Source organism: Littorina saxatilis, linkage group LG12, assembly GCF_037325665.1.
Source record: "Littorina saxatilis isolate snail1 linkage group LG12, US_GU_Lsax_2.0, whole genome shotgun sequence".
Taxonomy (NCBI): domain Eukaryota; kingdom Metazoa; phylum Mollusca; class Gastropoda; order Littorinimorpha; family Littorinidae; genus Littorina; species Littorina saxatilis.
In genome coordinates, this window is record NC_090256.1 from 45,722,726 (window position 1) to 45,748,171 (window position 25,446).

The 25,446-nt window shown below is 40.1% G+C and overlaps 2 protein-coding genes and 1 long non-coding RNA gene across 3 annotated transcripts; 1 reads left to right on the top strand and 2 right to left on the bottom strand.

The window, feature by feature from the left end:
* Window positions 1-616: 616 nt before the first annotated feature.
* LOC138982068 (uncharacterized) lies at window positions 617-5,680 on the top strand. Its single transcript, XR_011460773.1, has 3 exons — window positions 617-1,028; window positions 1,637-1,966; window positions 2,116-5,680. It is a non-coding gene; the product is annotated as an uncharacterized lncRNA (long non-coding RNA).
* LOC138982066 (uncharacterized) lies at window positions 2,733-9,280 on the bottom strand. Its single transcript, XM_070355290.1, has 8 exons — window positions 9,143-9,280; window positions 8,625-8,907; window positions 8,125-8,361; window positions 7,819-7,895; window positions 6,858-6,962; window positions 6,318-6,520; window positions 5,834-5,998; window positions 2,733-5,195 (listed from the first exon to the last, which is right to left on the bottom strand). The coding sequence occupies exons 1-8, from the start codon at window positions 9,278-9,280 to the stop codon at window positions 4,922-4,924; spliced, it is 1,482 nt and encodes a 493-aa protein (XP_070211391.1). The 3' UTR covers window positions 2,733-4,921.
* A 64-nt stretch (window positions 9,281-9,344) lies between these two features.
* Window positions 9,345-23,538, bottom strand: LOC138982067 (uncharacterized). Its single transcript, XM_070355291.1, has 7 exons — window positions 23,025-23,538; window positions 22,269-22,367; window positions 21,506-21,640; window positions 21,148-21,219; window positions 18,770-18,844; window positions 18,448-18,552; window positions 9,345-9,446 (listed from the first exon to the last, which is right to left on the bottom strand). Exons 1-7 carry the CDS (start codon window positions 23,294-23,296, stop codon window positions 9,389-9,391), a joined length of 816 nt encoding a protein of 271 aa, XP_070211392.1. The 5' UTR covers window positions 23,297-23,538; the 3' UTR covers window positions 9,345-9,388.
* Window positions 23,539-25,446: the final 1,908 nt, after the last annotated feature.

A 25,446-nucleotide genomic window follows, 5' to 3' on the forward strand; every position in this document is an offset into this window, starting at 1 on the left:
CGAACTCTATAGCTTTTTTTGGTGCTTTATTCTTAAAAAAAAAAGTATGATCATTTGTTTGTTGTTGTCTTTGTTGTTTTTGTTGCTTGTCCCGACGCTTGTTCCTTGTCCCAGTGTGCCTTCACGCCGCTCAGTCCCAGTATTCACTGCTCCATCCACATCTGAATTTCGTTCCGCTGCCAGACTTGTCGATTTTACAGACGTTCCAGGGAAGGATGTCAGGTCGCTGCTGTGGGCTACCCTCTGGGCCCGTATGCATGAACTAGAAGTAAGAAACACTGGAAGTAGAGGCCTCTTTTCGAAGTGGGAACTCCCGAAGTCAACTTTCTAACACTGTTCACAATGCATGAACTGACTTGAACGCCAAAGTAGTGACAGCGAGAGTATTAAGGTCAAGGTCGGGGAAATTGGGGGAATCCCTACTAATACGCATGCGCACGTTTCTATCAACATGGCAGTCAACGAAAATGGCAAGGCACGTGTGCCGCTCAAAAAGAAAGTAGACACGGAGGGGCGTTCTGCGCCTTTTTCAGATGGTGAAATTGCGTTACTCTTGACAGAAGTGTTTTACGAAAGAACGGTTATTCTGTCAAAATTTCAGAACAGTCTAACTGTTAAAGCCCCAGTATGCCGAAAATGGTTTACAGAACGATTCAAATCTTCTCACGATAAAAACAGTTTTAGCCTGATGAAACACACTAGCTATAGCCTACAACTACCTCTAATGCCGCATTCAGAGCCAATGAATCACATTTAATGGCCATTTAGAACAAGTAAACCAGACAAGAAATCATTATGTTTATTTGTACTCTGTGACATCGGAAGATACCAGTTTGTTCTGTGCGCATGCTCTGTGCCGTTTCCGGTTCCGACAAGACGCCAGCCTTTCAGTGTTGACAGTAACACGGTCTGTTTCTTTTGAGTCTTGTCATATTTTGGCTTCGACGAAACCGTGATCACGGAAGACGTCTAGTTTTGTTTTTGTTGTGGACGTGAACAACAATATGTCGGAGTCTACGGGCACAGAGGTGAGTGTGTATACTTTTGTTCTTTCATGCGGCAAAAATCTGCTCACAAGACTTGTGATACATGTCGATCATGATGATGTCCTGGATCAACCTCATTTATAAGCCAGACGTTTCTATACATCAAAATAATAAGATTGATTTCAAGTGCATACATATTTATATGTTTGGACGTTTTAAGTGAAGAAGGGGGGGGGGGTGTAACGGTTACTCCGGATACCACTACACCACCCTTTTAGTTTCACTTTCGGTTCTGTGGTTACAGAAATATAGGTGGGCGTTAGATCGCATTTCTTCAGGTCTGAAAGCGAGTCATAGCTCATGTCCCAGTGGTTTTTTGTTTGAGATTTCGCCGAGGGGTAGGTCACTAGGTGTTCAGTATATTAAAATCATCCTCACTGTAAATTCGTTAGCAAGTCACTAACCACAGTTGGTTGGTTTGCTCAAGGGCGTTTGCTCTGCTGTTTTATAAATGTCATTGTGAACAGGATTTTCCCATCCGAAATTATTTTGTGTGTGTGTTCTGTGTGTGTGTTCTGTGTGTGTACACATGAAGTGTTAGTTTGAGTTCAGTAGTATTTGATAATTATATAATAAGAAATCAATTTCAGGTTGATGCGGATGTCTCTACAGCCAGTAGTGGCTCACCAACACGGGTGTACCCCCTCAGTGATGTGTCGCTGTCAGGAACCCCTCCAGCGAGGGGAACACCTCCAACGAGAGGGAGGGGACGAACTATTCGGCCCAGGGGGAGAAGAGGAGCGACACTAACAGTTACAACTACAAGAGAAGCAAGTGATGGTGGAAGAGGGAGACAACCTGATGGAAGTGGAAGACAAAGAGGTGGCAGAGGAAGGCAGAGAATTCGACGCGGTTCCAGGGGACAGTTGGCCGTTACAAGTGCGCTTACTGTCATTCGTGACAGACGTTCTAGAATGAGAGTGAGTGCAAACTTCTTTTGTTTCTTATGTGATTTGGAACATGGTGTTGTTTACTGAAGTGTTAGTGTTGTGTTACTTTTTTTCAGCCCGACCCATGGAGATTGTAAATATGATATGACATTTGTCTTCTCTCTTATTTACTGTTGCAGACAATGATTGAAACTGTTAGCGAGCAGCGTCTGCGAGAGCTGTTTGTGACCATGCTGGAGAAGTACCCCAGCTTGGTCTTCGACGTTCTGGAGCCAGCCCCGGACAGACCAGACCATGGTCACCCCCCACCTGCTGGAGAGGGAGTGCCTGACTGGTGCATCTGTGGCAAGTGCCGCATAATGCGAAAAACGATTGAAGAAGTATGTTGCCGTAAGGCAACATGCCTCACACTCTTGGCCGTAAGTCAGTTGTATGTTTGTGTTTGTAGCACTTTCCATACTATCCATTTGATGCAGGTACAGTGGAACCCACATTTTCAGACCTCACAAAGTCTAAGAAATTCAGATCTTAAAAAGGAGGGAGTCTTACTCTTAAAATTGTTGTAAATTTACAGAAGTTATGAAAACAATATCGGAGAAAACAGGGTCTTAAAATGGAGTGAGTCTCCAGTATACTCAAAATGTGACAAGCCTTCAGATGGATAATACTATGTTTTCTCTCAATCTAATTTTGGTTTCCTCTTTTTTCCCAAGCTTGAAATATACAATGCCCCCTGCATAAACATTCATCCAGAAACAGACACTTGTGAGGAAAAGGAAGGAGAAAACAAAAAAAGCAACTTTAAATGGTTTTAATATATATGTGTTTAGAGAGCAAACACATGGAAATTCTAACAATCCTGTATGCAGAACATATAAAACACATACATAAACTCAATTTCTTTACTGAAAAAAGTTAAAACCATCAGTGAGATTACATACCACACATACTTTTCAATATGAAAAGAAGAAAGGAAAAGTATATGGCAGATGTGAAACCACGGTTTCTATGTACAACAACAAATGCATATTTCTTTCTATAACAGGATTTTGAGGTCCTTATTCTGGATGAAGCTGTCCTGAGCCTGGCCAGAAAGTATCGCCAGGACATGATACGGGCAGATGACGAGGCAGACGACAACAACAGAGCCAATAGGCATGCAGCATATCGCCAGTTTATATTGTGGGTCCATGGGAGGCTTGGTGCGGGACAGAGACGTGTTATACCATCGTGTTGCGTTTGGAAGATCAGGGATAAATTTCCAGATGCATGGGGCCAATACACCGGATTTAAACCAGACCGTTTTGGCGATTAAACATGGTTAAAGCCATCCAGTATTTATAACATGTCAAATGTGTCATCTTTTCCTTGTATCTGTCTGTGGCAGTGAACAGTACAAGGCCAAAAATGGGGGCTGAAGGGTATTTTTGAGAAGAAAAAAAAAGAAAACTTTTATCTTGAAATTATGGTTAAATTTGTCACATAATTGTGTACGTGTACTTGTAAATTTTTTTATTTGAGTCACCTAATCTAAAAATTACTTTTTTGTTGCAAACACTTCGTTTGTAATTTTTTTTAATGGTGCTCAAATCAAATGCTGTAGATACTTTCTTCAAAGTACAAAAAGTCAGATTTACAAAAAGTCTACAAGGCCAAGAAACCTGGGGTTAAAATTGCAGAAGATACTAGTGAGTAATTACTATGCCTTTCCAATGGACCGCTAATTGTTTATCGGGGACCAAAATTCTTCGTACCGTAAATATTTGTCAAAAATCATCAAGATCTGTCTGCCCTACAGAACATATTTTTTGAGCCGTCCTCTGCCAAACACAGTATCACACAGCTCTGTGCCGCACCCACAACAAATGAAATTGAATATTGATCAGCAACAACAACAAAATAAGAGAACTCAAATAGTATGGCATTATCAACGGATGCGAAACCGAAACGTGTTTGTTTTTCTGCATTTTGTGTTCAAGTGCAACTTATGAACACCCTGTTTTGCCCATTCAAAAGCTGCTTTGGCGGGCAAAAGAGCAATGATTGTGTATACAAGCTTGGAAAATACCCACAATATCTCTAACCAGCCATCACCTTCCCATTATTCCCTTGACAGAGCTAACCTATTACCCGGATACATTTTTGCTTCCACTTTCAAACGCGTTCCGTACGCCACAAAAACATGATACTTGGCGCTTGTTTTAGCCCGTTGTTTGTAGAGTTGGCATTATCTAAAAGAATTATAGAGCATGAAAGATGGAACAATTAATATTACAGAGAGCAAGATGATGTTGGCAAAATCATGTTGTCTCAAGAAACTACAAGTACAAACATTTTAGTTGGGGAAACGACAGTACTGGGTTATTTGGTGTACGAAATGACTGTTGATCGTCCAACAAGTTGATTTAGAGATTGTTAGCGTTGTATTATATTCATTACGACATAAGTTTTTGTGGACTGATTTTTTGTTTCTAGCACTACCTAAAATCACTGTGGTATAGAAATTATACATGTTGATTACACTGATTATAATTATGTTCTGATCTTATGATGTCTTTTTGTTTAAATAAAAAAAACTAACCAAACACTCATTTTCTATTCGGCTGAATGCAAGAAAATCTGGGTTTTTTAGGTTTTTTATGCTATAATTATGGTACACGTTGTGGATTAAGTTATGGTGTCCATTCTGTAAGGGTTTTAACACCTTGGAATATATAGCCTAACAAAAATATCTGAGGTCAATTTTAAAGATCCTGAATCTAAGATTACACAGGCAAAATGACCTGGGATAAAGCCTTCCAAAAATGGGAAAGTCGGGTAAACAAAGAAGTAATGAGTGGATTGCAGCAGATATTTATTTTTCACCAAACACATGCTGTAAACAATTGGAAGAATACAAATTCTGTTTTGTTCTTTCAGCTCTGAGGTATTAATAATGTTTGGTCAGAACTTTCTAAAAACTGGTTAGCTAAGAGGGTTGCAAGTCTAGTTTGAAGAAAAAGCTGGTGTGCCAGAAAATCTGGACACCTGCTCAGCTGCCAGCTGAGCAGTTGGGGGCGGAGCCTGACCCATGATGGTTCGGGCAATGCGGCGGGGATCAGCATCCTCCAGGTCTCTGCTCCTCTTCATTCCGCGTCTGTCCTGCATGCGCTTGAGAAGAGCCTGGAGGGTCAGGTCTTTTAGGTAGCTGTAGTCTTTTTCCTCTTTCACAGGGAACACAGTCCACCGTCCACTTTTTTTATTGAAGCAACGGTGGTACCTACCAATAAAAAAAATGTGAGGATATATTGACCAAAGCAAGCCTTACACAACAATCACTTTACACGCTGGGTCAATATATTCGTGATTGTAACATATATTTTTTCTCAATAACAACGTTATGGCAACATACCTTTTTAGTTTTTTGTAACACAGTTCTCAGTCTTAGCAACCCCCCACTAAAGTCTCGTGTTAGTACTTTGAAGAACAAAAAAAGGAGTATAGAGAATTTGTATAAAAGATACTTTTGGTTTACTGCAGCTTTACTGCAGTTTACATAATAGTTCTAACCCACGTTCCACACTATTGCTCACATAGTTGCCTACCCTGTGTGAAATGTACCTGGAAACATAATTGATGTGTCTTTTTTCTCTGACTGTTTTGAATAGTTTTCTCTTCATAATTTGATGTTTTATGTTATGAACAAATGTAATGTGATTGCAATTTCTATGATTTCTTTTCATGCAGAAAAAAGGGATACCATCAGCTTGTTTGTGTCTATTGATGTGGACAGTGTATGTTGGTATGTGTGCTGAAGTAACCAAGAACACAATAACCCGTAACAAGAAACAAACAATTGAAACAACATAAAAACAGCAAAATAATGACAAAACAACACCATTTTAATATATATCTTACTGGATTTGTCCATCTGGTTTTGTTTTCACACTCCTCCCCAAATGGAAGTTGTGGTCCAGAGCAGCAAGGACATTCCTGATCCTGTACACTGGAGGCGTGTAAGCATACCTCTTGGCACAATACATGAGTATGTGCTGGTGAAACACCTCCAGGTCAGCTGTGCTCCTGTGTTGTCATAATGCACAGATGTCAGATATCATGGGTCTAAGTTCATACTACTGCTATCAGTATTGTTACCATACCAAACTGAACATGCTATGCTCACTTTATCTGTGTTCTGATGCTGTTTTTAATAACTTGATAGCCCAGGTTTATTCTTTACACACGGACAAACCACATGTTAATGCAAATACTATCACCCTCTTCTCGATTCCCAGTCAATAGCCAAATTCTTGTTATCCAAAAATCGTCTACATGAAAAATATTTTGTCCAAACTAGACTAAATGTAATAAAAAGATCCCACCTTAAACGAAAACAACTCACCGGAAGTTCAAGTAGTGTTTCACTTTACTGAGAAGGCGAGGGTGCAGGAGAATGTTAGCCAGTTCCTTGATGGTATCGCTGTCCTCTCTGGCGTCCAGCCAAGGTTTGTTTCTGTCACTCTCAGACAGCTCACCATGCTGGCAGCATCCAAGGGCCCACTCATGGTCTCCTGTGATGTGGTGCAAAACACCGCGAAGGAGCTCCTGTACACAAGTTTAAAAAAAAAAGATACATACTCAAACAACCTTGCTACTAGGACTTACATAATCGATAAACTGAAGGCTGAAATATGTGGTTTAGTTACATATTGACAACAACCCCCCTCAGTTTGTATCCAGAGCAATTAGTTTTTCTATGCCTTGTTACACGAACGGATTTCATATATCTTCCTTGTTTCCTTATCTGAAATTTACCCCCAAAAGTCAGCACATTTTATATGGCAATTATATAATTAAGTGCATGGGGTGACAGCTGTTTGTTGGCCATGGAGGTCAACTTTTTAACATTTAAAGTACATGCATAGCATTAAAAAAAACATACCACAAACTGCCTGTGGTCTGTAGCTGTTCGGCAGGTGAACCAAAAATGATTCACGATGTCTTTCGTCCACTTCTGTAGAGCAGCATGTTTCCTTAGGCTTCCAAGCTAAAATACAGAAGCAAATTGTGCATTATGCATACAGCTACTTTACATACCTTTCCTACTCTATTCAATTTTACAACAATAACCATCTCAGTATTACTGCCCTTCCAATGCAAAATAAAGTTTACCAACATGGTGTCTTTTCCATATTGTTCGAAGATAGAACACTGAAGGTGAGATTATTGCATTTAACACTGTCATATAAGTTATAATAATGCTTCCATCTTGCTTGGTTTGATTTTTGGAATCTCTTTGTTATTACCCACTGGGTCATTTGTCTCAGGTAAAGCTGCTAAGGTCTTTGCAGTATATGGGAAGGTTGCACTTGCCTTCATTCAAGGAAATAATGATCATGAAACACCCTTTTGACCTCCCAATTTTAGACCTCCCCTGTTAAGACCTTACTTTTCCAGAATGTCTGTTCATAACCTCTGTAAATTCACCAACATTTTAACTTTAAGACACAATTTTCTCAGATTGTTGAAGGTCTTAAAAGGGGTCCCATTGTGTCTGTTACTTACTTCTATTCTAACAGAAACACTAGGACATGAAACAGTTATAGACGCTTCTTTTATAAGTCTGATTTGGATCAAACATCGTATGACATAATCTAAATTCTCCTCAATTAGAACAGTTTTGACGCAGCATCACTCACTTATGTTGTCCGTCAGGTAAAATGTGAAAAGCTTTCATGAATAAACACTAAATTATCAGCTTATTACTTGCCATAAACAAAACGATTTAAATCAACCTTGTCACCCCCGTCGCGATATAACCTTGAATGGTTGAAAACGACGTTAAACACCAAATAAAGAAAGTAAAGTAAAGAAAGAAACCTTGTCACCATATGACAATATACCTTTGTTAGTTTCTTGCTCAGGTTCTTCGCAGCATGCCAGATGTCGTGCGAATGACTCAAAGCAGGATATGTGCCCTCTGAAATATAAGCAACAGTGTCGTTACTTTGTGTTTTAATTGTATAACAACACTTGGAACTGAACTAATTTAGTGCAAATGTAAGCTCACACAACAATGTATGTGTACTTTAAAAAATAAAAACCATTACTTGTCAAAAAAATGTTTTCTTCTGATAACAACCTGACAGATGTTAAAAAACACAACAACAAAACTCTTTTTAAAGCTTTTGCCATTATCGCATACTCACTCATCACAGCTCCAATGCCTGTGTGTGCATCTGTGACCACCTCCTTCACATTGATGCCCTTCTGCAGGAGGTCACTCATTGCCCTGCGGAAGCCCTCTGTCTCCATTCGTGGCGACTTTCCGTCCGTCTCCCTCTTGTCTACAGTTTTGATGGTCAGGATTTTTTTGGTTTCACTGTCCATCAAAGTGTATGTGCAGTACTGGGCACAGTACCCAGGCGAGTCATTGCGGCCATCTCCTGCAAAAGACCAAGAAACTTACTTGCATGCAACTATTTTTCAAGGAGTGGTAACAGCCTGATCATCAATGCATTGCGGCTGGCTTGGACTTTCACTCTTTCAGACAGGATAAAAAAAATTGTCAAGGGAAGAAGGGTGGGTTTGGAATCACATTACATTTTCATGCGTGACAACACTGGCCATTATTCTTTCTGCCATTTTGCAAGAATGCAAGTAGCTTCCAAAGAAGAAAAATCACACACAGATCAAATCAATGAATTACCCAAAACAACTATCTCCTTGTTTCTAATTGAGTCCAGGACCCTGGTCTGGTGATCCTTCCAGAAATCATCGATCGTTGGAACAATGTAATGGCCCTGAATCTGGAAGAAGGACGTCCTTGAGAGCATCTTCAAGTTCAGGTGCTTCCCCAGCATTTCGATTTTGCCAAAATTGTTGCCCGATGTCACTATTGCCATTGCCAAACGGAAGTCCCCGCTGTGAAGGCGCCTGTTGAGAATGGGCTGGGAGCACCAGGTGTTGCTCACATGACCACTATCGCATACCTGTCAGAAAAAAACAGGATCGTAAGATTTTCATTGGAACCAGAGAGTTTTCATGAGTTTGTTTTTTATGGACATGACCATGACTGTCACAAATAATGGCTAACTTAGTGCATTCTTTTGTATCCTTAATCAATCAAAATTCAGCTGTTCAGACGCTGATTCTCTTACTACTCAGTGCTGTCAACTAAAAAGGGTCTATTTATTGTGAATTATATATCTTGTGATCCAGTCTTACCCATTTGACGTACAAAGCAGAGCCCACAAAACTGTGCTCAAGTGTGACTGGTTTGCCACACTTGTCACTGTCAGCTATGCAGGTGGTGATGGAGGTCAGGGCCAACTGCTTGACCTGCTCAACGGAGCAAAGGGCCATGGGAGAGCTTGCCACCTTTTCGCATTCCAGCTCATGTACCAGGTGGATTCCTCTCCCAATGAAGCCTTCCTCCTCTTCTTCTTCCTGAGGGTCCTCTTGCTTCAGTTCTCAAAAAAACATCTCTTCGAAGCTCACCTCTGTTGCCTCTTTCTGTACTTCCTCTGGGCTGAAATAAGTGAAAACAGTGTCACCAAAGCACATAAAGGGATGGCCATAAAAAAATGCATTCAAAAGTGTATACAGTGGAACCCCCCTTTTAAGACCCCCCCCCCCCCAATTTAGGACCCTGTTTTCTCAGCTTTCCTCTTCATAACCTCTGTAAATCTTCCCCCATTTTAAGACTCCATCCTTTTTAAGACCTGATTTTTTCAGATTTTTTGAGGTGGCAGGTTTCATGGTATTAGGCCATTTTGATAGTCTCAGATTTGCTTAGTCTTTTAAATCCATATCTGTGAGAATCTGCTGTATTTGTTGTATTAACATGCAAACTAGTTGTTGTTTAAATACTTTTTTGAAAATAAAAGTTGAATTTTTTTATAATGTGTTTATTTATGTGCGTGTGAATGGTGGCGATCGTCAAAATACGGACGGATGAATTTACTTTTGCCACAGCATCACTAAACAAAGAACTAAATTCCAACACACACATGCACAAGTATCAATGCTGTTGTGGTTGAGAGTGCCAGAACACATTGAAATGATTGTTTTTCAACAACAATCGATATCCATAACACAAATTCTAACTTATACTAGCTCCGCAAAAAAAATGTATGGGGATTCGGATCTGTCCGTCCGCATAGCGATATCAAGAGCATCGAAACTAATTGTGATTTCACAGGACAAAAACACAAGTTTACCTAATTTTGTATACTGTAAATACAAGTTTGTGCACCCTTGAAGTGAGTTATAATGTTGCCGAGGTCAATTTGCCCTTGATCGAGGCACGGTGACCCGAGTTTCAAAGTTGCGATCCTGTCCGTCTAAACAATGTAACGATCGCCACATTTTTCTTTTCATTCAAAAACTAACCGTTTGGGGAGGAAGTGACCTCACGTTGTTTTACGTTGACGCTCGCGCTCGACAGAAAAAGACCGCAACAGTTTTTCAGTTAAAAAAATCGCAAAGTAATTACATTTTCTGAGGTTTTCTAGTGTCCGTCTAGTAACAATCGCCACTCTAACGATCGCCACTGAGTGTTGAAGTCACATTTAACTCCATTTTCGACTGTTTTAAGAAACTATTTTGACGCTCAATCGTCACGTTTCAGTGTCGAAACACGTACTGTGCATTTGCAATCAGCCGGTGTGTCCAAACTGAAATGCGAGTGATGCCTCGATTTGTGGCGATCGCTCACGTGGTTGACGGACAGAAATACCTTCTTAGGGGGTAGGGGAACAGTTACTCCTCCATACAATAATGGTGTTTACAAATGATTGCAAACTTGTCTCTTTATAAACTATTCAGACATGTCTTCTCTTCAATAATTTTCAGTTTTGCTCGGTTTGTTAATCAGGAGCACCCTGCAGTAAATGTTTCATCTGTGACAATGCTCGAAATGTTGACGTAATTCCAATGCCCATATCCTTCTCTTGTTACCTCATCTAGCCAAAACCATTGAAGATAGAAAGACATTTATTGAACAAACTAGATGCACAACACCAGTCTTAACACGTTTTGGTCTTACATGTATATGAAAATATTGATGGCCAAGGAATGGTTTGAAAAAAAAGACGGTTTTTCCCTTCAAAACGGTCTAGGTCTGCCGGAAGTCGTATTTTTTCAAACCATTCATTTGAGAATCAATATTTTGATATACATACAAGAACAAAACTTGTTAAGAATGATGTGGGGCATATTTTTTGTTCAATAAATGTCTTTCTATCTTCAACGGTTTTGGCTATATGAGCTATATGCATGCATAGGATGACCGTATTGCTTTTTTTGCGTTTTCAGGGTATGCCGCTTTGCGCCTGGTTTTTAGATATAAATAAGGACCAGGACTATAAAAAAAATTACTGTTTTTAGTTGTAACAAACTCACTTTGTTGGAAAAACATGTCCTTTGAATTGTGTGCCAACATTTATTTTGTAGAATTTGAGTGTGTAAATAGTAAATTGCTGAACACAATACTGTGAAACCTGCCAGGTCTTAAAATGGGGATTCCACTGTATATGTGTGTCTCTGCACTGTAATGTGTTTTAGATTTATTCAAGCTACAACGTCAACGGTAGACAGCTGCTATGTTGAAGGCACTGTGCTGGACAGCTAGTCTTCACGGATTCGGTTGGCCTACTTCTGTATATCAATAACAATTAATCTATATTAAACCAGTCTGACAATCACAGCGCATGACGTGCAGGAAAAGTAGCGTGCGGTGCCAGTGAGACGTAACATCATGAGTCAACTTAGAAAAGAAGCGACTAAAATATTTAGCCATCTTTATTATCAATTTTGTATTTTTCGTCAAATTCACAACATCCTGCTGTTGCCTATGTTCTTTCAGATCAACACTGCTCGCGTGAAAGAGAAGAAACCTATAACACTTTGAAATTGACCAGGACACTATAAAGTGGGACAATTTATAATGAATAGATATAGTCCGTCCGGGTGACCAGCAGAGGACGTTTTAAATCATTTTTAAAAAATCCAATAAACTTTTGCATAGTGTCTACAAATAAAAGTTGTTGAGGACGATTAGTACTATCTTGTCTGAAAAGGGTTAAGCACTAGAGTCAATAGTTTTTGTTGTACTCTGGTAACATTTTCAGCGATGTGACCAAAAGTGGGTAAATATTAACCCCGGATGAGCCTCAGTGACGCATAACGCTGACCTAAGCCAGCCAGGTGTGCCGCGTGAGCACGTTTTTCACACCAATTCTGTAACATTGCATTCCTCTGAGCGTAAAAGTTAAATCTAAAAAAAAAAAAATACAAACACGAGAGTTCAAATGAATATATTATTTATTTATTATGAAGAGCTTATATAGCGCGAACCACAATTAACTGTGCTCTCCGCGCTCTACATGCCGTTTGAAATGGAATTTTTTACAGATAGACAAACAGACATTTTTTACACACAATATATAACCTATTCACATCGACCAGCAAACTTCAAGCCTATTAGGCGAACATTCACCTTTCACGGCCTATTATTCCAAGTCAAACGGGTATTTGGTGGACATTTTTATCTATGCCTATACAATTTTCTCAGGAAAGACCCTTTTGTCAATCGTGGGATCTTTAACGTGCACACCCCAATGTAGTGTACACGAAGGGACCTCGGTTTTTCGTCTCATCCGAGTATTAGACTTTGAGGTAAAGCGTGGGGCTCTTTTGGGGTATACATGTGATAATTTTTCTTTCAATTTCGGACAATTTCACGTGTACAGGGCTTAAACCACAATAGATATTTGTTTGTTTGTTTGTTTGCTTAATGCCCAGCCGACCACGAAGGGCCATATCAGGGCGGTGCTGCTTTGACATTTAACGTGCGCCACACACAAGACTGAAGTCGCAGTACAGGCTTCATGTCTCACCCAGTCACATTATTCTGATACCGGACCAACCAGTCCTAGCACTAACCCCATAATGCCAGACGCCAGGCGGAGCAGCCACTAGATTGCCAATTTTAAAGTCTTAGATATGACCCGGCCGGGGTTCGAACCCACGACCTCCCGATCACGGGGCGGACGCCTTACCACTAGGCCAACCGTGCCGGTTCCACCACAATAGATACAAACTAGTACTTTTCACACAAAATAGTACTACTTGCCTATAGGCAGGTTTCATGGTATTAGGCCATTTTGATAGTCTCAGATTTGCTTAGTCTTTTAAATCCATATCTGTGAGAATCTGCTGTATTTGTTGTATTAACATGCAAACTAGTTGTTGTTTAAATACTTTTTTGAAAATAAAAGTTGAATTTTTTTATAATGTGTTTATTTATGTGCGTGTGAATGGTGGCGATCGTCAAAATACGGACGGATGAATTTACTTTTGCCACAGCATCACTAAACAAAGAACTAAATTCCAACACACACATGCACAAGTATCAATGCTGTTGTGGTTGAGAGTGCCAGAACACATTGAAATGATTGTTTTTCAACAACAATCGATATCCATAACACAAATTCTAACTTATACTAGCTCCGCAAAAAAAATGTATGGGGATTCGGATCTGTCCGTCCGCATAGCGATATCAAGAGCATCGAAACTAATTGTGATTTCACAGGACAAAAACACAAGTTTACCTAATTTTGTATACTGTAAATACAAGTTTGTGCACCCTTGAAGTGAGTTATAATGTTGCCGAGGTCAATTTGCCCTTGATCGAGGCACGGTGACCCGAGTTTCAAAGTTGCGATCCTGTCCGTCTAAACAATGTAACGATCGCCACATTTTTCTTTTCATTCAAAAACTAACCGTTTGGGGAGGAAGTGACCTCACGTTGTTTTACGTTGACGCTCGCGCTCGACAGAAAAAGACCGCAACAGTTTTTCAGTTAAAAAAATCGCAAAGTAATTACATTTTCTGAGGTTTTCTAGTGTCCGTCTAGTAACAATCGCCACTCTAACGATCGCCACTGAGTGTTGAAGTCACATTTAACTCCATTTTCGACTGTTTTAAGAAACTATTTTGACGCTCAATCGTCACGTTTCAGTGTCGAAACACGTACTGTGCATTTGCAATCAGCCGGTGTGTCCAAACTGAAATGCGAGTGATGCCTCGATTTGTGGCGATCGCTCACGTGGTTGACGGACAGAAATACCTTCTTAGGGGGTAGGGGAACAGTTACTCCTCCATACAATAATGGTGTTTACAAATGATTGCAAACTTGTCTCTTTATAAACTATTCAGACATGTCTTCTCTTCAATAATTTTCAGTTTTGCTCGGTTTGTTAATCAGGAGCACCCTGCAGTAAATGTTTCATCTGTGACAATGCTCGAAATGTTGACGTAATTCCAATGCCCATATCCTTCTCTTGTTACCTCATCTAGCCAAAACCATTGAAGATAGAAAGACATTTATTGAACAAACTAGATGCACAACACCAGTCTTAACACGTTTTGGTCTTACATGTATATGAAAATATTGATGGCCAAGGAATGGTTTGAAAAAAAAGACGGTTTTTCCCTTCAAAACGGTCTAGGTCTGCCGGAAGTCGTATTTTTTCAAACCATTCATTTGAGAATCAATATTTTGATATACATACAAGAACAAAACTTGTTAAGAATGATGTGGGGCATATTTTTTGTTCAATAAATGTCTTTCTATCTTCAACGGTTTTGGCTATATGAGCTATATGCATGCATAGGATGACCGTATTGCTTTTTTTGCGTTTTCAGGGTATGCCGCTTTGCGCCTGGTTTTTAGATATAAATAAGGACCAGGACTATAAAAAAAATTACTGTTTTTAGTTGTAACAAACTCACTTTGTTGGAAAAACATGTCCTTTGAATTGTGTGCCAACATTTATTTTGTAGAATTTGAGTGTGTAAATAGTAAATTGCTGAACACAATACTGTGAAACCTGCCAGGTCTTAAAATGGGGATTCCACTGTATATGTGTGTCTCTGCACTGTAATGTGTTTTAGATTTATTCAAGCTACAACGTCAACGGTAGACAGCTGCTATGTTGAAGGCACTGTGCTGGACAGCTAGTCTTCACGGATTCGGTTGGCCTACTTCTGTATATCAATAACAATTAATCTATATTAAACCAGTCTGACAATCACAGCGCATGACGTGCAGGAAAAGTAGCGTGCGGTGCCAGTGAGACGTAACATCATGAGTCAACTTAGAAAAGAAGCGACTAAAATATTTAGCCATCTTTATTATCAATTTTGTATTTTTCGTCAAATTCACAACATCCTGCTGTTGCCTATGTTCTTTCAGATCAACACTGCTCGCGTGAAAGAGAAGAAACCTATAACACTTTGAAATTGACCAGGACACTATAAAGTGGGACAATTTATAATGAATAGATATAGTCCGTCCGGGTGACCAGCAGAGGACGTTTTAAATCATTTTTAAAAAATCCAATAAACTTTTGCATAGTGTCTACAAATAAAAGTTGTTGAGGACGATTAGTACTATCTTGTCTGAAAAGGGTTAAGCACTAGAGTCAATAGTTTTTGTTGTACTCTGGTAACATTTTCAGCGATGTGACCAAAAGTGGGTAAATATTAACCCCGGATGAGCCTCAGTGACGCATAACGCTGACCTAAGCCAGCCAGGTGTGCCGCGTGAGCACGTTTTTCACACCAATTCTGTAACATTGCATTCCTCTGAGCGTAAAAGTTAAATCTAAAAAAAAAAAAATACAAACACGAGAGTTCAAATGAATATATTATTTATTTATTATGAAGAGCTTATATAGCGCGAACCACAATTAACTGTGCTCTCCGCGCTCTACATGCCGTTTGAAATGGAATTTTTTACAGATAGACAAACAGACATTTTTTACACACAATATATAACCTATTCACATCGACCAGCAAACTTCAAGCCTATTAGGCGAACATTCACCTTTCACGGCCTATTATTCCAAGTCAAACGGGTATTTGGTGGACATTTTTATCTATGCCTATACAATTTTCTCAGGAAAGACCCTTTTGTCAATCGTGGGATCTTTAACGTGCACACCCCAATGTAGTGTACACGAAGGGACCTCGGTTTTTCGTCTCATCCGAGTATTAGACTTTGAGGTAAAGCGTGGGGCTCTTTTGGGGTATACATGTGATAATTTTTCTTTCAATTTCGGACAATTTCACGTGTACAGGGCTTAAACCACAATAGATATTTGTTTGTTTGTTTGTTTGCTTAATGCCCAGCCGACCACGAAGGGCCATATCAGGGCGGTGCTGCTTTGACATTTAACGTGCGCCACACACAAGACTGAAGTCGCAGTACAGGCTTCATGTCTCACCCAGTCACATTATTCTGATACCGGACCAACCAGTCCTAGCACTAACCCCATAATGCCAGACGCCAGGCGGAGCAGCCACTAGATTGCCAATTTTAAAGTCTTAGGTATGACCCGGCCGGGGTTCGAACCCACGACCTCCCGATCACGGGGCGGACGCCTTACCACTAGGCCAACCGTGCCGGTTCCACCACAATAGATACAAACTAGTACTTTTCACACAAAATAGTACTACTTGCCTATAGGCAGGTTTCATGGTATTAGGCCATTTTGATAGTCTCAGATTTGCTTAGTCTTTTAAATCCATATCTGTGAGAATCTGCTGTATTTGTTGTATTAACATGCAAACTAGTTGTTGTTTAAATACTTTTTTGAAAATAAAAGTTGAATTTTTTTATAATGTGTTTATTTATGTGCGTGTGAATGGTGGCGATCGTCAAAATACGGACGGATGAATTTACTTTTGCCACAGCATCACTAAACAAAGAACTAAATTCCAACACACACATGCACAAGTATCAATGCTGTTGTGGTTGAGAGTGCCAGAACACATTGAAATGATTGTTTTTCAACAACAATCGATATCCATAACACAAATTCTAACTTATACTAGCTCCGCAAAAAAAATGTATGGGGATTCGGATCTGTCCGTCCGCATAGCGATATCAAGAGCATCGAAACTAATTGTGATTTCACAGGACAAAAACACAAGTTTACCTAATTTTGTATACTGTAAATACAAGTTTGTGCACCCTTGAAGTGAGTTATAATGTTGCCGAGGTCAATTTGCCCTTGATCGAGGCACGGTGACCCGAGTTTCAAAGTTGCGATCCTGTCCGTCTAAACAATGTAACGATCGCCACATTTTTCTTTTCATTCAAAAACTAACCGTTTGGGGAGGAAGTGACCTCACGTTGTTTTACGTTGACGCTCGCGCTCGACAGAAAAAGACCGCAACAGTTTTTCAGTTAAAAAAATCGCAAAGTAATTACATTTTCTGAGGTTTTCTAGTGTCCGTCTAGTAACAATCGCCACTCTAACGATCGCCACTGAGTGTTGAAGTCACATTTAACTCCATTTTCGACTGTTTTAAGAAACTATTTTGACGCTCAATCGTCACGTTTCAGTGTCGAAACACGTACTGTGCATTTGCAATCAGCCGGTGTGTCCAAACTGAAATGCGAGTGATGCCTCGATTTGTGGCGATCGCTCACGTGGTTGACGGACAGAAATACCTTCTTAGGGGGTAGGGGAACAGTTACTCCTCCATACAATAATGGTGTTTACAAATGATTGCAAACTTGTCTCTTTATTTCAGACATGTCTTCTCTTCAATAATTTTCAGTTTTGCTCGGTTTGTTAATCAGGAGCACCCTGCAGTAAATGTTTCATCTGTGACAATGCTCGAAATGTTGACGTAATTCCAATGCCCATATCCTTCTCTTGTTACCTCATCTAGCCAAAACCATTGAAGATAGAAAGACATTTATTGAACAAACTAGATGCACAACACCAGTCTTAACACGTTTTGGTCTTACATGTATATGAAAATATTGATGGCCAAGGAATGGTTTGAAAAAAAAGACGGTTTTTCCCTTCAAAACGGTCTAGGTCTGCCGGAAGTCGTATTTTTTCAAACCATTCATTTGAGAATCAATATTTTGATATACATACAAGAACAAAACTTGTTAAGAATGATGTGGGGCATATTTTTTGTTCAATAAATGTCTTTCTATCTTCAACGGTTTTGGCTATATGAGCTATATGCATGCATAGGATGACCGTATTGCTTTTTTTGCGTTTTCAGGGTATGCCGCTTTGCGCCTGGTTTTTAGATATAAATAAGGACCAGGACTATAAAAAAAATTACTGTTTTTAGTTGTGACAAACTCACTTTGTTGGAAAAACATGTCCTTTGAATTGTGTGCCAACATTTATTTTGTAGAATTTGAGTGTGTAAATAGTAAATTGCTGAACACAATACTGTGAAACCTGCCTATAACAACTTTTGTTCTTAAATACATACCAAAATATCATTTGTTTATTTTTAAATAATTTAAAACGTCCTAGGCAAACGACAAGAAGAAGATTTAAAACGTCCTATATTGGTCCCTCGAACAGACAATACAGTAGTCTAAGCAACAACCAAAAAGACCTTGGATACAGAAAAATAAAACAATGATAGCACTTCCATACCAACGATGAATTTAAAACTTATGAACAAGACTTTCAACAACTTACAGAATGGCTTCCAGATAGCAGCTTGGTTCATACTCTGGATCATCAGGATCCGCTGTCTCTTCACAGTCTGACTCAGACTGCAGGGTGATGTCAATAGAAGTCAAGCTGCAAACAGTGTAAAAGGATGAAAAGTTTATCCTAGCACAAGCACAGATATTACTTTCCAGGCATAGAAAGGACAATGTTTGTACAATCTAACTACCTTACGGTTTTCTAGTATCATCGCACACACTTACCTTTCTTTCTTACTTAATGTCACAAAATAACTTTTAAAATGTTATTGCCCTGGTGGATGCCAAAAACAAAAATAAAAAAAGCTTACTTAAACGGATCAAGGAATGATGCTGATGGCCGTCTCAGCGCTCTCGCAGCCCTTGTTTGTGTAGGTGGAGTACCTCTGCAACAGATATGTATCATCAATAATTATGTGATGAAATATCAGGCTCAGAAAATACCACCCACTTGCACAAGAAGATGTACAATGAGAAACAAAACAAACAAAAATAGAAATCTTCCATTCAGACCTTCCCAAACCACACAAAACTACTACCCATAATGATCATGGCAATAGTGCCTGAACATGCATAAACAAACAACAAGAAGAAAAAAGGAAACAAAACAAACAGGCAAATTTCCTTGACTGGGAACTGAACCCAGATCACTTCTGTGGAAGCACTATCATCCTACCACACCAGGTGGGCTTTCGAAGAAATAAGGGGAGTATACAATCTAACGTTGGACTGTGTCGTCCATGATGAAGCGTCATTTAGAATCTTTCATGATCAATATCTGCTACTCATACTCAACAGACATAAATGTCAGCTTGTCAGGTGGTGATGGAAACTGACCATGACTGGCATGAAAACACACAACAAATGGGAGGGATCGGTTCAGAAATGACCATTTGTATGATGTTGACCAAAGTGGCATAATATTATATACATACTCAGGGAGAAAAAAATGAAGACAGAAATAATAGATGGAATGGAAGCTTCTTGCTTTGGCAGCATGCACTGCTGTGCAAACCGTGCCATTTACTTCTTAGCCCCAGCACCGAGTGGTCAGATAAGGGACGACAGCGCGCTGCCTCAGACTAAAAATAAATGTTGGTAATGTGCACTGTGTGGGCTCGCTGTTGAGCACACAGAACCAAGCCCTGACCTGTGACTGGTCCAGAGTGCAAAATTCGAGTTTCTGCCTGCTCTCTGCTGGGGCAAAAACACCTTGTGTCTAATTTTACTGCTACCTCCAAGCAATGCCTTTAGCATTATGGCAGTGTAAACAGTTTCTGTCTCAAACCGCACACAACGTAGGAAGACCTATTCTAGGCACTTGCATGCAATCAATATCATAAACCTGGTTAAAACACTCACACATTCTGTAAATACTGCTCAGTTGTTTTTCACACTGCTAAAAATCACAGGAAACGGAAGAGCAAAAATAACTGTGAGCCTCATGTTCAATGGTCCGAATGTAAGAAGTTTGGCCAATCACAAAGCTGGTTTCAGAACCACTCCTATCCGCTACAGTGTATTGAGAAGTAAGATATGGTAAATGATGCGCTCGGCTTTTATTTCTTATGAGGAGGAGATACAGAAGACAGAAAAGGCCTGCTCACTCGACAAATCCCAGCAAAAATGTTGATGAAAATTATGACTACCAACTTCCAAAATTAAAATCATTACTATAATAATAGTGATCATTCTTTATTGCAAGACAACTAAAGCAGTGGTGGAGCAGATGACCATAAACCACATTCCGACAATTTACAAGAGTATCGTTGTTAAATACTAAAAGGCCCTACACATGTCTCTGACAGTGCATACATGTGTTCTCTGCAAGACAGATACATAGATGATTCACACAATGCCACTTCTGCTTTTCTTTCTTTCGCAGTTTCACACACTCTCTCTGTCTTACATGGGGCGGGGATATAGCTCAGTTGGTAGCGCGCTGGATTTGTATTCAGTTGGCCGCTGTCAGCGTGAGTTCGATCCCAGGTTCGGCGGAAATTTATTTCAGAGTCAACTTTGTGTGCAGACTCTCTTCGGTGTCCGAACTCCCCCCCCCCCCCCCCCCCCCCCCCCCCCCGTGTACACTACATTGGGTGTGCACGTTAAAGATCCCATGATTGACAAAAGGGTCTTTCCTGGCAAAATTGCTTAGGCACAGTTAATAATTGTCTACCTATACCCGTGTGACTTGGAATAATAGGCCGTGAAAGGTAAATATGCGCCGAAATGGCTGCAATTACTGGCCGTATAAAATTTCATCTCACACGGCATCACTGCAGAGCGCCTAGAACTGTACCCACGGAATATGCGCGATATAAGCCTCATTGATTGATTGATTGATTACATTGCAGTGGTGATAACTTGTGTGTGGGAAACCAGCAGCAGATCTAAAATTGCACCGCATAAAAAAGCATAATAGCACAATGATAGGAAGGAATGCTACACATGCAAGAGAAGCTAGCTGCTCCCTTTGATTTGACACTGATAAAACATCTTCACTTTTTCTCTACATGTACATTCAGGCTTTCGTCCTTGGATTTTGGGCGACCAAAAAGAGAGGAAAGGAAAGATAAGCAGAGATGTTTATAGTATTGTTACTGCTTGAAGTTGATGATTCTGTTAGTAATTTCACAACAAAGAGATGATTTTGTTTGCCATTTCACAGCAAATAGTGAAAGAGACTTACCCCTGCTTTGGGCCAACCTGATCTTCACTGTCTGTGGTAAGAATTTTCTCAACACCAGACAACTGGCCTTCACTGAAATAAATTGGAACAAAACTAAGCTTTACACAGGTCAGTGACAAGATAACTCGCATGTTTACTTTTTGAAAACAACAAAAAACGTGATCAACATAAAAAAAGCCAAATAAACATCCTGTAAAAAAACAACAAGACACAACCTACAAAATATGAACTTGACAACTGTAAAGTACATGATCATAGAATTATATGGTTCAATACCAATTCCTCACACAATTTTTAATTTTTTAATTTTCAATTCACATTTATTGCACCTTTACATTCAAAACTTAAGTCTTCATACCTCTCAGATTCAGCTGCAGATATTTCTGACATTCCAGGTGTTGGGTGGCCCATGTGAAATAAGTGCGTGGTGGTTGCTGGAGTTGAAGTAAGTACCCCTGAGGTACCTGGGACGGGCTCTTTTTCGGAAGCAGCTCTGTAAAATACAACGCACTGTGTCACTCTAAAACAACCTGTATATAGGGAATGCTAAAAATTAAAAAAATGAAGCAGGTGGTACCATGGCAACTGTCATTAGACGCAACTTGTATGTAGTGGGGAAATAGCTCTTTCTGTAGCGGTGCTGCGTTCAATAATACTTCTACTACTTATAAATCGCTATCACTATCAGTGTACGTGTGGGTTCGATTCCCACATTTTTTGAGGAATTTATTTCAACTTTGTGCAGACTCTCCCTGGTGTCTGCGCACCCCTATGTGCTCACGCGCATGCACACGATAAAGAACCTAAATTCACAGCGAAAGTCTCAGTGCTTGGAAACATGAATACACACATGCAGGAAAAAAATGGGTAGTGCCTTGACTTTATCATTGTATGGCAGCTCGCTTTCCCCAGGAAGAAAGCAGCCCAAATTTCCATGAGGGTAACCTAACACTGTAACTGGATTATATAAATATTCCTTATCCCTAGACTTAGCAGAAATCATTCATACTTGTTCACAGTTGGAATTGGATGCTTTTTAATTTAAATTTTAGTCTAAATATGAACCTTTTTTTTTTAACAAATAAAATTCAATGCTAGTGCTTAGAAGTTGGTTTACTTACCTGCTTGGAACAGAAACAGGTACATGTGGTACAGCTTCATGGTCTGTATGTAACATCTTTGTAGTTGTACTTGTATTGTAAGACTTTGTAGTTTCATAACTGACAAACAAAAACACAACCATTACAATGCATATATATATATATATATATTGAACAGAAACAGTAAACAGCAGATGGTAAATGAATAGTGTTTGCGTTTGCTGATGCAGACAGTGCTTGAACATTAATTTTAAATCTAATGAACATTTGTTTCTATTTTTAGCAACAAAAAGAATGCAAAAAAACCTCTATACATTGCAGTTATGCTAACGTTTTTGTGTATGCTACTGCTAGTTCAGGCCTGAAAGTCCCAAATAATGGCACACTAGCCTTTGGCCAGTGATTCTTAAACTTTACTAATACTAAGACTAGCCAGACAGCAAACTTTACTATAGCCAAACCAACAATTTGTTACAGTAACTTTTCTGGCATTTGGCAAGTAGATGAGTATTTCTACTCGCCAGTTACATGTTTCTACTCACCATGGCGAGTAAATTACTCGCCACTTTCAGGGCTGTAGTTTTCACAGCGATCAGAAATGGTTCAATTTACAATGCATCATTGCATGTGGCTGTGCACAGACTGAGCAAGTACGTTGTTGGGTTACCCTTGTCGATCCCAAACGCATGCATGCATTGCATGATCAGAAAAATACCCGTGGATGAATAACAAAACAAAAGCAAAAGAAAACAAAGCAAAGAGAATACAACAACGTACGTGTCGAGGAGGAGTTCTGCCAAACTAGGATTTGTCAGACCGAGGCTTTCCTTCAGCTCTTTCCATCTGTTCACCTGTTTTCCGATACTAATTACTTTTGCCTTTTGGACACGCTGATTTTGGTTGCGTCTCCGTTTTCTCTCCGATGCAGACAAGACGTTGTGCCTTGGGTTTGTCACCCTCTTACGCTTTCGAGGGATCACAGATGGTTGGTTATCTGCTTCCATGATTTTATCTTCTTCTTCAGCGTTCGACTGTTGACTGAGTGTCATCCATGTTGGTATTGACTTCGAAGTACTTCCGGGCGTGATTTCCGGTATTGTATACAGCCAGCACCAAAACGAGGCGCAAATGTCGTAGAGGACTCATCCACGAAAATAAATTCTTTGAAAATTTATCACGCTCGACAGAAAGCAGCCAGGATGTTCCCGTTCGCTGAGCGTTCAAATGGAAGTATGCTTGTACTGTATTTAGACGCTCGGGGAGCTCTGTGATGGTTTACGGGAGGCTTACTGTGCCTTTAAACATAAAGACGCTGTCTGGTCCAAAATTGCCAAAGAAGTGTCGGTCTCTCTCTCTCTCTCTCTCTCTCTCTCTCTCTCTCTCTCTCTCTCTCTCTCTTACGACACACGCACACAGACAAACGTACACTCATGCACATACTGACACTATGACACAAGTGACACTGACGGCACACATAAACACACACACCACATGCACACACTGCACACACACACACACGCGCGCGCTCGCGCGCACACATATACACACACACACGCACCCATACACGCACGCACACAGTCACAAACAAATAACCACACACTCACTCTCTCTCACTTTCTCTCATTCTCTCTCAATCTACACTCATACACACACTGAAACTATGATGACACAAGTGACACGTCACACACACACACACACACACACACACACACACACACATACTCACCGTAGTGACACACATAATTATACACACGCGCGTACAGTTGAAAGTCAAGACATGATATGATTTTTTCAAAGCATAGGAAGGTTTCTTTTGCAAATGAATAAAATTAACACAGAGGCAAAACCCGGTTTTTGCAGCCGGAATGCAATTGCGGAGGCTTAAAAAGGAAAAGATTAATAAAAAAAATATATAGCTCCTGGCGGAACTTGAACCCGGAGCGAATGAACGAGAGTCCGGAACCGTTACCACTGCACTATGTTACTCGTGTAGAGTAGAGGCATGATGAAAAAAGGCATTCTGAGTTATTCAGTCGTGCTGGTTTGAAAACTCGCCACCTTCGCCGAATGACTCGAGCACGTTTTTTTCGGTCAGTAACTGATCGAACTGTCGCTTTTGAGTCACTCTGTTTTAAGCATTTCACCTAAATTAAACAAGAATGTCACAGTCCGTGTCTATGGTGCAAGGTAGGAGACCGTCTCATTGTAGCCAAGTTACGACAGTTGCTCGATTGACGCATTTCACGTCTTCGATATTGTGTCTGAGATCATTTCCCAATGAGCTGCCTTTAAAAACGGAATGTCCTGCAATTGTAGTATGCGCTGGAGGTTTCTTTTGGATGGGTAAGGACCCTTGAGATGCGATATCGTCGTATAATTATGTCAAGCGAGAGGCCCTTGACATTGGAAGTGGGAACTTCGAAAGCAAAGTTGCCAGCTACTCGGTATGCACGAGCTAAATTGAACGCCGAAGTAGTGGCTTCGAGAGTTCTGAGGTCAAGGTCGAGAAAATTGGGGGAATCCCAATTAGTGCGCATGCGTTTGTAAACGGTAGGCTTGGTGACCAGAAGAAACGAATCTCATCGCGAGTTCGTAAATGGGCAAACGTTGATCGCGCTGTAGCTTTTACTATAATTGTTGTTTTTAACTGGTTGAACGAAAGCTGTGATAATTGTCCTTAAATAGAATGACTGTCTATAATAATGATTTCGTTGACCAGAATGTTGGGGACAATAAAAAAAGGTTGTTTATGTGGTAGCGAAGTCGGTTAACTTAAAACTCTTTTTGTAGTGTTTTTTGAGTCACTTGAGAAAAAGTGACTATGTAATCGGTCAGTGTTAGTCTGTCCGGCCGGCCGGCCGGCCGTCCGTCCGGCCGGCCGTCCGGCCGGCCGTCCGTAGACACCACCTTAACGTTGGACTTTTCTCGGAAACTATCAAAGCGATCGGGCTCATATTTTGTTTAGTCGTGACCTCCAATGACCTCTACACTTTAACGATGGTTTCGTTGACCTTTGACCTTTTTCAAGGTCACAGGTCAGCGTCAAAGGAAAAATTAGACATTTTATATCTTTGACAAAGTTCATCGGATGTGATTGAAACTTTGTAGGATTATTCTTTACATCAAAGTATTTACATCTGTAGCCTTTTACGAACGTTATCAGAAAAACAAGGGAGATAACTAGCCTTTTCTGTTCGGC